The 15,818-nt window shown below is 34.2% G+C and overlaps 1 protein-coding gene across 1 annotated transcript in view; it reads right to left on the reverse strand.

Moving 5' to 3' along the window:
• Positions 1-15,818, reverse strand: part of HIVEP1 (HIVEP zinc finger 1) — a 152,873-nt gene that overhangs the window by 65,207 nt on the left and 71,848 nt on the right. The window contains 1 exon segment of the mRNA XM_030928858.1: positions 11,858-11,911. Coding sequence (XP_030784718.1) covers positions 11,858-11,911 — 54 coding nt within the window.

A 15,818-nucleotide genomic window follows, 5' to 3' on the forward strand; every position in this document is an offset into this window, starting at 1 on the left:
TGATTCAATGAAGTCATAAGAAAGGATTCATTAGGAGCTCTTTAAGAAGGAAGCTTTTATTTTTGTGACAGTGACATACACAAACTGTTTGTATACATCACTGCATTAGATAATTTAATATGACGAAAGAAACAATTTACTTCAGAAAAGCAATCTAGATTACATATCTAACCACACTTAAGAAATCAAAGAAAGCAATAATAACACACTGTTTACAAATCCTGGCTGTTAAGTAAGTAAAGGAATCCATCCTTTCTGACACCTCTACCATCCATCATCATTGATGCAATAAATGTTTGTCAAATGTCTACTGCATGCACTAAGAACTGCAGTAAGCGCTGCACTATGACTGTGGTCAAAACTGTACAGGGGAAAATGTGAGGAGACCCCAGGCAGAGGTGAGAGGGTGAGGGTGCGGAGCAGAGAGTTGCATCTATGTTACGTTTTTTCTTCACATATGAGGGTCATGCTAAACAGTGACTAAATGGCTAACTACATGATGTGGGGTGGCCTGCTGAAATAAACACACTCCTCCAGGCCAAAAACTCAGTGACATTTCCCTCCGGCTCCTGCTCCTTCACAGTGGGCTGGACTCCCAAAGCGTCCCTCCGGCTCCCGTAGTCCACCTCCCACTGCAGATCAGGCCATGCATAAATGTTACTACATACATTTGTTTTCATTGCGATGCTTTTAAGTCCTCTTCTTGCCCTTCCCCACTCATCCACAGAATCTTATTTGCTACTTCCAATTCTTTTCTTAAATAAAATAATTTTACACCCCATTGCTTGGTGGTCAGGGAAAAATTCTAAGCTACATCCTTCAAAGTCTGATAAATTTCCTGCGTGTGGCTCCACAAAACACCCTTTGCATAGTGAAGCAATAAAAGAACCCCATACTTTTGGTTAAATGATACTTTGTTATTTCCATGCTTTGTTTTTTCATTTTTTAAAATTTATTTTCTAGACTTCCTCCTAGTTCTTTATCTGCCTTCAATTTATCTGCCTTCTCTCACTTTTATTTTTTACTATTTCTGCCCTCAAATTACATTCTTCAGGTTTACGCAACATGTCTGCTCTCTTCTCTGAGGAAACATGAGAAAAAGAACAAATCTCTACGTAGGCAAAATATATACAAGCTTACCTCTTTCTTTCTTTTTGGTCTTATATAGAGAATACAGTAGCAAACCTGGGGAAAAGCCTAAATAGATGAACAGCAACACATATTATCCTTGTAAGTCACCCCGTGGCATTATTTATATAGAAAATACTGAGATATACAGCATGAAGTCAATTACCTAAGAAGCAAAGTGAAACAAACAAAATCTGGGTTTTCCTCCCCATACCACTCTTCCATGAATCCGCAAATGAGCCTCTAGGATAATTTCAATCCTTTGTTTTTCACAGTCCTCAGGGATGCTGTCAAAGCAGCTCAAATCCATATGCCATTACCTTAATTACTTTATCTTTCTTGTCAAAAAATGTACCAGTGAAGATAAATATGTATTTAATATAATGTAAGACAAATTTTAAAAAACACTTTAATCCCTCTAAAATCAGGATGCATCTTCTAATCAATTATAAGAGCACTGTGTCATAACTTAATTGGCAGTGACTTTTCTCCTTGTTAAAGGATGCATAAAATCATTGTGCATCTTGCAATCAATAGCATTTTGAAGTCAATGAAATATGCTATTAAGTATGCACAAGAATGTGAGTCTTTCTATGAATCATCCTATAAAATTAAAATCAGGTTAGCTAGTTAAGTCTCTAATAAATGGCTCAATAGACCGTGATGAGTAACACTGTTAGGAAATATTGAGAATTTTTGCTTTCATATTTCAAAGGGAAAAATGTTTGAACTTAAACACAGTAAGGACAGGATATTTGAAGACATTTATTTTACATTAATGTACTACAAAATGCTTTGTTTATGTCATTATGCAAATCATCTTTCATAAAGCTGGCAGTCTATCTGAAAGGCAATGATCTCTTGGGATTTGGGATTTTTAAATTTCTCAAAATATTGACATGGTTAACACATGATACCTTTAACTTATATAAATGACACAAATAATTAAAACAATACTAATTTCCCTGTAAGTCAAGCTCACAGCATTCACTGTCTATTACACTAAGAGAATACTTCATAAGACATGAATATTTAAATTTGAAATTTTAATAGTAAAAAAAGGAGATGACTTTCTTTTCTAAAAAATAAAAAAAAATCTGTTGCTGTTTTCCCAAGGGAAATTTGTTAGGCACTGCTGCCAGTCTACCTCATGAATTTTTGCTCTACCAATTCGGGATTTATGATGATTTGGGAAAGAGCTGTATTAAAGCTTGCGGGCTCCTTTAAGGTTTAGATGTTTTCTTCCCTATCTATTTCTCAGGGCAAAAAAAAAAAAAAAAAAAAAGGCTGGTGCATCACAACAATTCACTTAAATAAAGCAATGAGAAGTACAAGGAAAAAATATGATAATTTTTAGGGCATTTAACATTAAGAGACTAGGATCTACAAATATTGTTATTTAAAATAAACCTCTATTAAACATGTTCATGAAAATATATTATTTCCTAATAATTAAGAAACCCAAGGACCACAACTGGATAAAAAATAAACTAGTTAATATCAGTATAATATTAAAATAATAAAACTGCATTCCTTTAAAAATACTCTATCATTCAGACATCTCACAAAAATACTACACTAGCCTTTCCTCTAGCCGCATCTACATGAGCTTTCATTTTGTAAACTGTCAATACCCTTTTAAGGTAAGCCTATCAAGTTTTGTTTTATTGTACAAATGTTCTCCCAGTTTTAAAACATTTTCATCTTATCTTTTATGGTGCTGACATTTTTCATTTTAATTTAATAAAATCTGTCCAACTTTTCTACTATACTACCTAAATTTCGCTATTACACAGGAAGGACTTTGTCATCCCTAATTACAAGAATATGTTCTTGTATTTTCTTAATTATACTCAGCAGAATGTTTAAGGAAGAGCGTCACTGGCAATAAAGCATGGCCTTATTAACATAAAATATTTATTTGAAATTAGCCTTCATCTTAAAAAAGGTTGTATGTGGTAATTTAAAAATTTTTTTTAATGAGAGTCACCATTTTTCACCCCTTGGAAACTCATTCACATTATCTTCAAAAAAATTAAAATTTTGTAATAATATCATTATAAAATGAATACAAATATCCATTTTTTAATGTAGAAATGTAGGTAAGAAACTAGTATCTTTACTGACACATTAGAGAGTTCAGGATCCAGTGGAGTACCACTCTCACTTCTGACTTAGTCTCGTTTTACACAGGAACCTAACTTCCCTCAAGCTTCCCCAGATAAGCGAAGCACATTTCAGGACATAAATCATGCCTATGTTAACAAAAATCCCACGTATCAACTGACTTTTCAGAGCAAATATGAATATCATTCATACTAGAACAGATTTCCTTACTCTATTTCTTAACCCACATAAACTACCTATATATATTTGGGCCCTCTTACTCTTACATAGATGGTGATACAGAAATTATTTAAAACATAAAAATGGGCCGGGCGCGGTGGCTCAAGCCTGTAATCCCAGCACTTTGGGAGGCCGAGGCGGGCGGATCACAAGGTCAGGAGATCGAGACCATCCTGGCTAACACGGTGAAACCCCGTCTCTACTAGAAAATACAAAAAACTAGCCGGGCGAGGTGGCGGGCGCCTGTAGTCCCAGCTACTCGGGAGGCTGAGGCAGGAGAATGGCGTGAACCCGGGAGGCGGAGCTTGCAGTGAGCTGAGATCTGGCCAGTGCACTCCAGCTTGGGTGACAGAGCGAGACTCCGTCTCAAAAAAAAAAAAAAAAAAAAAAAAAAAACATAAAAATGTTCTGGGGCTGAAGTATATAATGTAAGAGTGATACCACTGCTGCTGAAAAGAAATTACTGGTAATGAATAGTGGCAACTGTAGGTTCTTACTGTGAGACAGAAAATAATGTTAAAAAAGTCATAATACAAGCTGACCTAAAGTCTCCACCTTTCTCCATGGCCATTGTCTGAATCCTATTTTATCCTGGATCATAACGTTTCTGTAGGTGACTGCTATCATAATCCCATCATTCACAGGGGTAAGTTAGAACAGAAATAAAACTGTACCAGAAATTCAACTATCACTTTAACACAGATCTTATCTAGTTATACCAGGGAATTGTATCAGAATGGCACAGTCCAAGCCATGGGCTTCATTTTCCTCATGTACTTTCTGGTTGCACTCCCTTGGATTAAGTTATTTAACATTATTCAACTTCAGCTTTTTCATCATGGCAAAATGATTAAGTTACTTAAAAAATGCTCAGTTTCTAACATAAAATCTATGAGTACTTTTATACCACATTCTCAGAAAATTTTGATTACACGATATTCAGAAACAGAGAAGAAACAATTTTGGATATCCTAAATGGTTTTATAAAACAATCAACAACACAATGCAATTAAGTGAGAAATTACTAAAAATAAGTAAGATCCCCATCCATGTGGAGGAAAAAAAATCAAACATGATTTGGGGTAGGGAGAGGGTCAGAGAAGAAAACAGCATAGAAAAGAATGAAACTAACAAATATAAAATTGTGTATGATGCATCTAAGCAACACTTACAAGGAAATTAAAAGCTTTAAGTGATGCCAATAGAGCAGAATAGAGGCTTAAAAATGAATGAGCATTCCAAGTTAAGAAATTTGAGTAACAGAACAAACCTAAAGAAAAAGACAGAAAAAGATAAAAAAGAACAAAATTTAATGAAACTAAAAAGGATGAAGCAAGCAAGTATCATGAAAACCAGATGCTGGCAAAATAAAAAGGAAGTAAAACAGAAAACTGGCAACTCTTACCAAGAAAGCAAGGAGAGGACAAATGAATGATAGCAGCAATAAAAAATAGACATAACTACACACACAGCAGAAATGAAAGAGAGCAAGAAAATACTATGACTGATTTTTTGCCAATAGATGTGACTGTTTAGATAAGATGGATAAATTATAAGAAAAATACAACTTCCCAAAACTGAAGAGAAAACAGAATGTTTGGATAATCCTTACTGTTAAGTACACTGAATTGGGAGTTAAAAGTCTACCCTGCAGTCCCTCCCAAAAGTCAAAATATGTTGTAAGATTTGCCTACAAAGGTACAATTCCAATATCAAACAAACAGCTCCATGGGAATCAGAAGCATATAGCCCTCGAATCATCCAATCAAACTAGCATAACCTTAAAACAAAATCAGGCAGAGAAAATTATAAAAAATAATAAAAATATAAACCAATGCCTTGAACATGGATTCAAAATTCTTCAATAAAATATTAACGAATCAAATCTAGCAGTGATTAAGATTAAACATCATGACCAAATTGGTTTAAAGATATGTAAGTCACTTTTAAACATCAGAATGAAAGAATGAAGGACACAGTAAGATCATCTTTATATAGAAACAAAACGTGATAAAAATAAATTTATGATTTTTAAAAATAATTTCAACAAATAAAAAATAGAAGATAACACCTTTAAGCAACTAAAAAATATACAGAATCTCTCCCCACAAAAAAAGATAGCGAATATTTTAATGGTGAAAAATTAGAAGCATTTTCTTTACAATCAGGAACAAGTCTAAGATACCAATTTTATTGGAGCTGACTGAGCAAGATAAAAAAAATAAATAAAAGAAACAATGATTTCAAAAATCAAGAAACGCACTTTCATTATTCCCAGTTGATATGACAAGAAAATCTGAAAACACCAGCAATTTTCATAATGAATGAAAGTCCAGCCAAATAGCTGGATATAAAATAAATATGCAAAAATATATTGCATTTTTATTTGCCAGGAGCTAGAAAACAATTTTACAAAAGAAAAAATCATTAAAATGAGGAAAACACTAAATTCTAAGAAATAGAGCAAAAAAATTAAAGATTCATATGGAGAAAAATGACAAAACACTAAAGAAAACACAAGTATCAGAAATATACAATCTTTTTTGAATAGGAGGCCTGAAATCTCTGAATTCAATCAAATTTGAATTCAGTTTGCCCCGAATTCAATCAAACCCAAACAAAATTCCAACAAGCTTTTTAAAAACCTGACTGTAAAATTCAAATAGATGAGCAAAGAACTATAGGCAAAACAGTTCTGAAGGCAAATAACACAAGGAACCTGCCGTACTGTACACAGTGTATATACTGGTTACTGCACACTGTATATCAAGACAATAAAGTGGTAAATAATTAGCATACTGTGATATTAAAACATGGGCACACAAATTCACAGAATAGAACAGAGAGCTAAGAAACAAACCCACACAAAAATAAAAAATTAACGTGAAACAGTAAAAAGAAAACATACTAAATGTTTCAGGGACATTTAACAATATTAGCAATGGTTATCCACTTGAGAAAAAAAAGAAGCTTGAATCCTAACTTACACTACATTAAAAAACTAAGTATATTTTTTTAAAAAAACAAACTCCAGATGGGTTTTTAATCTGAAATGTGGAAGTCTTTTAGAAGAAAATATAGAAAAATATATATATACTTAAGACCTTGTGGTAGAGAATAATTTAAGGCAAATAAAAATACAAAAAAATGAATCACAAAAGCAAGAAATTAATAGGTTGACAATATTAAAATCAAGAGCTTCTATTCGCTTTAGTGAATAGAAGGCACTTTAAACAAAGTAAAAAATAAATCTGAAAAATAAAGCACATAAAATGAATAAAGATAGTTATTCAAAATATATTAAGAAAAAGACAACTCAGTTTTTACAAAAGGGAAAAATGATACTAGCAAGCATTTCAGTAAGGGGGAATACAAATGAAGACATGTTTGACATTCTTAAATTAAACAAGCAGGAGGCCATTTGCCTGAGGCTGTCTCCTACCTTGAGTTATGACCTAACAAACTGCAACCTAATTTGGTGCGCAAACAAACAGAAACCAAAAGTTACAGTATTTTTTTGTAACAAATCGCTACTTTGCAGGCAGTCAACTGATCAGATCATGCCCAAATACAGCAAACACTTCATCACACCCTACCCAAAGAAGGCAGATGCCTAGTTGCAGCCAATCAGGTGACTTCTCACTTTGCTTCCGTGTTCAGCCTCTACAAGCTTGCTGCTCACACTGCTCAGCAGAGCTCTCTGAACCTCTTCTGGTTCTGAATGATGCCTGATTCATGAATAATTCTTTGTTTAAATAAAATCTGTTAAACTTTTTGTGTCTTAAGTTTTTCTTTTAACATTACTAATCAGGGAAACAAAAACCAAAGCAGAATAAAAGAGTATTTAACATCTATTCAATTAGAAAAAGAATAAAAGACTAAAAATACCTTGCACTTGATAGTACAAAATCAATTCTTGGACACTGATGGTGGGAATGCAAAAAGACTCCCCAAAAAACTCTGGAAAACAACACAGCATCATTTTGCAGGGCTGAGCATCCACATTCCCAATATATGCTCTAGAAAACTCACACATAGGCACCAGGATATAAAAATATTCATACCTGCATTGTTTATGATAGCAAAAAGGTGGAAATAACTTAAATCTATCAACAGAAGAATGGGCCAACAATTTCATACAGTGCAATATTATTACAGTAATGAAAAGTAACAGCTATGTGCAACAGCATGGGTGAATCTTAGGAACAACGTTAAGTGAAAAAAGCTGCAGAAGACTATGTACAATATCGTTTCATTTAAAAGTTCAAATTCAGGCACAACTAGAAAATATATTGTTTGGGGATACATATTTATATGACATAATTGCTTTTTAAAAGGATTGAAATGATCAACAGAAAACTAAGGACAGTAAAACCTCTATAGAAGAGACAATGGGATGAATTGCGGATCAGCATGTGGGTGGATACAATGGTACTGGCAACGTTCCCATTCTTAAATTGGGTGTGAGAACCAAAGACTACCATGTCTTTCTTATGCTTTGTAACTTAATATGCTACATATGTTACATATTAATGTATATGTGTCAAACATTATAAGACAAAAACTTAAAACAGAGTATTAAAATTAAAGCTTGAGAAAGCCATAAAAGCTCTCCTAATCGATCTATTTATTTCTTCCCAGTTAATTTTATTCATATTCCATTACCACCTCTGTGACAGTCACTATTTCATTTAAATCCCACTCAATAATTTTTAAAAATAGTGTCAAGCATAATGCGTGTTATGAATCTGGAGATAGCACTGTAAGGAAAAACACAATGACATTATGGAGACTTGTGTGAATGTTGCATCCTTATATCTACCCCAAATTGATTAAAACAAAAATAAATCAAATTAAAGTCATCTGATTTGCATTCAAAAGAGAAAAAGAATAAAATAAGTACATTAACATAATTCAGTGCATTTCTTTATTCTATTGGTGTGTGACAGGCAAAGTAAGTTTCTTTATTTCCATATTACACTAAAGAGATTTAATCCTTCTTAAATTATTAAAATACAGGAGGAAATGTCTTTTTTAATCTATTAATGAGGAAGTTGCTTTTAAGAGTCTACTACTATGCTAGATGCTTCTGAAAATAAATTAGTTACTTGTCTTAATAATTACAAAAAAGAGAGAAAGGGAGAAAGAGCCTCGAATAAGTTAAAGACCACAGAACCTTCAATGGAGACAAAGCATTAGAACTATAACCAGTGTTTAAAAGTAATTTTTTAAAAAAGCCAATGTGGCTAAACTTACAGGGGGAAAAAAGCCAAAGTACATCAGAAAAACAATGAAAAAGAGATCTATTATAGATGACCTACCATAATCTAAAACGAATGACTATATTTTAAAGCATATTCTTTGATGAAAGAAATGAATATCCTTTAAAATAAAATAGGTAACAGCAAGAAAAGGTTTGAAAAATCTCAACACCAATGTTACTCAGACTTTTCATGTTGTTAAAGAGAAACTGATATTATTTCTTACTTATATTTGAAAGGGAAAACTATTTTATTTTTCATTTCTGTATAAAAATGAAAGCCAAGTAGTAATTCTATGCAGTGAACTGCACAGAACAATGCTCACTTGGTATTCATCCTAGCTCTTAAATAAGTGTAGCCTGCCAACTGTAGCCCAATCCATTATTCTGAACCTCATTATCCAATTTCTCTTTCTAGAACCTTTGTTTCACTTCCTCCTTCCTATCAGGCATTTAGTTCACTGCTCTGAAAACTCTTGCCAAAAAAGTAACAAGGAAAAGGAAGACAAGCTCACATTTACTTTGCTAATTGAAGCAGCTCTAAACCATGACTAGATGTAAAAAAAAAAAAAAAAGACTGGCTATAGACAAAACTTTAAAAGTACAGCCTCTTATACCTCGAGTGCCTTAAATGCCTTATGCGTTAAAGTCAGTCAGCCCTTCAAAGGGACAACGTGGCCATGGAGACATCTCTCTACTCTTTCTATCCTTGCTTTTCTGCAAGAATGTCATTAGAGGGTCAGAAATACATGGCCCTTCCAGAGTGTCCACGGAAGGAGTGTGGGGTGAGAAGAAGGAAGACATGAGGGGTGCTACACAGTACCCCATACATGTAAGACCAGCCCAACCCCAAACCATCTTGGAGGCTTCACAGGCTGGTCCAAGAGATGGAGAACTGGGATGGCAAGAAATGATTTCCCCTACAGACACCTACTCAGTAGTCTAACTAGATTTAAAAGCTATTTTTTGTAAAAAGTCTTTCAATTGGAATCCTACTTAGCTAAACTACTGTCAAAATAGCTGTAATTCGAAGATAAAACAAGGTAAAATAAATAATAAATCAAGGAATACAAATGGCATAAAGAGAACTTTATTTTCCCGTAATATTAAAAGCACATAATCAATTTTGCTCATTAACAGATAGTGTTTAAACACTATTCACCTCACTATGTGACCATCCCTACGTACTCTTCCGCATCACATCTATTTTCTTATATTACTTGGAAAGATAATGAATGTTTTCTATGGTGAAAACCAATTTTTTCCTTTCAAGTTTTTAATGTTAATATAAAATTACACCCATTGTAGCTAGTGAAATAATACAAAAGCCTATAAACGAGTGGGCCGCCTTCCCTTGCTCCTCTCCCACTATCATACACACTCCTGTGTATAAACCCTTTCCAACGCTGTCCAGTCTCATAGAAGCCTGTGTGTGTGTACGTATATACACATAGATAAACACTGTCCAGTCTCATAGAAGCCTGTGTGTGTGTACGTATATACACATAAACACTGTCCAGTCTCATAGAAGCCTGTGTGTGTGTATACGTATATACACATAGATAAACACTGTCCAGTCTCATAGAAGCCTGTGTGTGTGTGTACGTATATACACATAAACACTGTCCAGTCTCATAGAAGCCTGTGTGTGTGTACATATATACACATAGATAAACACTGTCCAGTCTCATAGAAGCCTGTGTGTGTGTACATATATACACATAGATAAACACTGTCCAGTCTCATAGAAGCCTGTGTGTGTGTACATATATACACATAGATAAACACTGTCCAGTCTCATAGAAGCCTGTGTGTGTGTGTACGTATATACACATAGATAAACACTGTCCAGTCTCATAGAAGCCTGTGTGTGTGTATACGTATATACACATAGATAAACACTGTCCAGTCTCATAGAAGCCTGTGTGTGTGTATACATATATACACATAGATAAACACTGTCCAGTCTCATAGAAGCCTGTGTGTGTGTATACGTATATACACATAAACACTGTCCAGTCTCATAGAAGCCTGTGTGTGTGTGTATACGTATATACACATAAACACTGTCCAGTCTCATAGAAGCCTGTGTGTGTGTGTACGTATATACACATAGATAAACACTGTCCAGTCTCATAGAAGCCTGTGTGTGTGTGTACGTATATACACACAGATAAACACTGTCCAGTCTCATAGAAGCCTGTGTGTGTGTGTGTACGTATATACACATAGATAAACACTGTCCAGTCTCATAGAAGCCTGTGTGTGTGTGTACGTATATACACACAGATAAACACTGTCCAGTCTCATAGAAGCCTGTGTGTGTGTACGTATATACACACAGATAAACACTGTCCAGTCTCATAGAAGCCTGTGTGTGTGTACGTATATACACACAGATAAACACTGTCCAGTCTCATAGAAGCCTGTGTGTGTGTGTACGTATATACACACAGATAAACACTGTCCAGTCTCATAGAAGCCTGTGTGTGTGTGTATACGTATATACACACAGATACTTACATACACACTTGACTTTGTTAGTTTTCACAGAAAAATAAGATCGTTTACATGCTATGTTGCAATGTTGTTTTTCTTATTTGATAAGTCATCACCATCAACTAAAGTAATTAACATTTTTTCAAAGTTGCATGATATCCCAAAATATGAGTATACTACAAATTATTCAACTATTCTTCCACTGACTGGTATTCAGGCTGTTTTAGTTGTCTTAGGTTTTTTCACTAAAAAAAAAAAAAAACTGCATCACATGAATACACACATGAACACACATGCATGGACACAGCCAACTGTGTTCCTTATATTGGTACTTTCATTGCTACAGGACAGTCTCACAAACAGGACTTTCAACAGAGTTGCAATAACCTTTCACACTTCTACCAGTCATACATTAATATGTGGGAAACAGTTATAGAATGTGCTATGTGGCCAAAATGTTTCATAAAGCAAAGTCCACAAAATGTTAAGTATCAATAACTTCAAGGGGATTTCTAATTTTGTGATATGTCCATATTGATTTATTTCATAAGGCTATATTTATGAGGTATATGTATAGGCACCACTGCAAGAATAAAGTTTACATTCAAGCTGATTTTAATTTACCTTTTTTTGAAACTTCTGCCCCATTAAGTTCTTTTTGTGCTTCTTCAATTTTGTCTAAGAAAAACAGAGAAAAATTTATAAATCAATTTACCTGAGATAAATAAGAATACAGTAAAACAAACACACTCCTTTTAAACAGTGTCAGATATACAGTAATAAATATGTGTTGAATAAATTATGATACAGATGTGTATAAACTGTTGAAGGATATATTCCCTTTTAAATTTATAATTTTAATAATTTCTTAGTCACAAGGACTATTTCCAATTAAAAAATGTTTTCATAAGGCAGATAATTAGTGCACTTTAGATACTGAACTACAGCTTTAAAAGTTTAGTCACCTAATAAAAGTATCTAAAAATAATACTACCTTTACATTCAAAGTACCTAATAGGGATTTTAGAGATACAACAAATGCCTACTAGCTTAGAAACGACCAGATTGAGCAAAGCTAAGACCTAAGGCAGAAGACAGAAAAGGATGGAAAAACAGAGGTGAGGATGAGCTGAAATGTGGCATGGCAGAAAGTGTCTATCCCTCGCTGGCAGCATAGAGCTGACAGCATCTATGAAGTATGAGGGCAGAGTACTGCATTAAAGAAGTACTATATACAACTGACTGCAGAACTGCTACACGTGCACAGTTCTGTCAGACAGATGTAACCCAGGAGCAATAACTAAGTTGGGAGCAGTGCCTCACTCCTGCTGTTCTTTGACCTGGGGCTCTGGGCACAACTGGATTTTGTAAATATGTGCATGTTCTATTTCAGTAACAATTAATTTAAATTTTATAAGGATATACATACTTCATGCCATGGGCAGTAATCGATTCCAAATTTAACACATTGGTCTAAGTACTTACTAAAATGGTAAAAGGAATAAATTCCCAGGGTGCTATATTGTACTGAACTGATGACAACACTGATAATTATGTAACATTCCAGATATCCCAAATGTGTGAGCACAATTTAGATAAATGCATCAGCCTCAGAAATTGTCTCCAATGCTGACCCTACCACTGCTCACTGGCCATGGAAGATGTAACCTCCAATATGGTATCCTACCCCAAATAAATAAAAGGCAGACACTGCACACCATGGGCCCTTCAAACTCTGATCTACCTGCCTCTCTCCCTATCTTGCCAGAAAGACTAGGAAATTCAGAGAACCTTCTATTTACAGATGAAACGTCCTTCGATTGCATATTGATCCAACCTGCCAAGGCAAAGTGGGAGAACAGAACAAAGGAAGCAAGCTAGTTTGAAATATGAGACATTACATCTCAACAATAGTCAAAAAATAACTAAATTTTCATTCTGATAAATGTTTCGCCCATAGCAACGTCTTATTTGCTTCCTGTGAATTATCAGATCCAGAATATAATTTGAGAGTAGTACAGGTAATTTTTGGAATAAGACAAGTTTTCTGATTTACAAACTTAAAGTTACTGCTCATGAAACGATGAGCAAAGTTGAAAATAGTCCTGGAAAAAAACACACATTAAACACAGCAACTGGATCCTGCGTTCAGTGGTAGTTTTGCTTCAAAGAGAAAAATATGGAATGCTTGCATGAAATCTTTATTAACGGTATAAGTAGCAAAAGGCCAAGGCCCACTTTTAAAAAATGAAATACATGAATTACCTGTAGATTTTCAAACTATAAATAATAGACAGATCACATAATATATAGTACTTGAAAAACACGTAAAAGGACTTTTATTACCAAAGCACTATTATTTCTATGCCAGTAATTCACTCAAACTTAAGAATCATAAATAATATATATGTATTATATATTCACAGTAGTAACAACTGTGCTTCATAGTTTACGTGCACATAATTTTGCATTATATAATAAAAACTCTTCTTAATAGAATCAGTTGTGGCTTAAAGCAACAAAAACTCATGATTAACAAATACTTACAGAATAGCTGTTATTAAGTAATTGAAGTTTGGCCACTTTCTGTTTGCACTTCAACATAACAAAACTCTTACAGAAATAACCAGTTTATATTTGCTTACAAAATACTAGTCTCCGTTTTTAAAATGTTCAATCAAGTTACCTTTTATTTTGATAATAACAGTATATAAATTCAGACTACTAATTTAGGACATCTACTACAATAAATATAATAAGTACCTCCTCAAATGCTTCTACCTATAGCTCCAGATCAATAGGTAAACAATCTCCAATTAGCTTGTAACAGCCATTATAAAAGCTTTTGCTTTGGGCAAGTTTTATTAAAATTCCTGTTTATATTTAGTGTGTTTTTATAATTCTCCTGGTAAATATGATGTGTTTTAAAGACTGTCTCCAAAATTACAAAGAAAGTAGTCATTTACTACACGCTTTTAATTGATTCATACAAGACAGTTTACTGATATGTAAAGCATTACTTATATTTTTTCACCATGACAGAGAAAAAATACAGTTGTACGTTTCAACTAATATCATACATGCATACATATTATGCATACATCTAATTCCCTATTAAAAATGAAAAATCCTGCCCCTTTCGCAACTACATTAATTTCAGGGCTCCCTGCTAGACTGTAAATCTACAGCTTTAAGTTCATCAATGTAAGAGGCAGTTTTCAACACATCCTTTTTGCCAAACCTTTACCAAGGGTAACACTTGCCAGCAATCACATCTCTCACCGTAAGTCTTGATTTGGGGGAGGGGAGCAAAGGGGAAAAAATCGTATCTTAGATTCTGAGACATCCCCCAACACGCCCTCCCCACCATCACTGGGATCTGGGTTAACGATTTCACAAAGAACTACACACTGAGAAATAAACAATAGTTTCTCTGTTGCTGTTACCTAAAAACAAAAGTAGATATACAAACAAAAAGAACACTCACACCATGTCAGTAAATCCGAAGTCAATAATATGCATTCTTACTATAATGATTTATTACTGTATTTAAATTAACATGTAATGTTAATTCATTCAATTTTTACATTAAATATACTTGGAGGAGCCATAACTTGGAAAAAAGATCCCAGCAAACACATGAATGGATCCGTAATCTCTAAGATCCAGAAAGGCCAGTGGCTAAAACAGCAACAGGCTAGAAGAGAAGTAACTAATAGTATAGATTACATTTTTGTTCTGCAACTAATAAAAATGTATACATTTTTAAAGTTTTTCTTTCTTCTTTAAAACACAGAAACTGTTAATGATAAAGGCTATAAGAACTATCTTGTATGACACCTTAAATTAAAAATTTTGTATAAGAAAGTGATTCCAAAAATATCTCATTTTCATCATTCCCAAATAATCATAAAAGAATTCTCTTTATTAGTGAAACATAATCTGAAACCGCTGAACAAAAGGAAAAAGTCCTAGAGCCCTTAAGAAATAATAATCTTTCTTTAGGGGTTCTAGAAGAAGATTGAATTAAAAACAAATCACTTATAAAAATTAAACAACCTTCAAATAAGGATTTATAGTAACCCCTTGCTCTCTGACCATTCTTCAGTCTATGCTAAAGTGTGGGTGGGGAGGGTCTCCCTCACCATCTCAGAAGCCTGACTCTCATTCCCCAAGAGCCTTGGGCTCTAATGCATCACAGGTTGGAGGACCAGCCCACTAAGTTGTTAGGATTTGGTTCAATGAATGCTGTGTTTTTACTGTATTGAACGCCTGCTCTGTGTCAGGTCTAATGTGAAGAGTTACAGGGACAAAGGCTCTCCCACAGAGGGGCTCCTACTTTAGTGTATCCTTACAATGATTTTAATATCGATTCGATGGTAAATAAGGCTCAAACTCCCCTGTGTGGTTAACGAGGTTCTTTGTGATCTAGTTACCCCTTTGCCCTTTGCCACTTCCGTTCTATCTTCAAGATCAGGCACAGTGAAGTCCAGGCTCAACCAGACCCTACGACTTAACAGCCACTCTGTCCTCTTCCCTGAAGGCGCCTCCCACACTGTCTCTTCTCTGCGGGGCATCCTTTCAA

This window comes from Rhinopithecus roxellana, chromosome 4 (assembly GCF_007565055.1).
Source record: "Rhinopithecus roxellana isolate Shanxi Qingling chromosome 4, ASM756505v1, whole genome shotgun sequence".
Lineage (NCBI taxonomy): Eukaryota > Metazoa > Chordata > Mammalia > Primates > Cercopithecidae > Rhinopithecus > Rhinopithecus roxellana.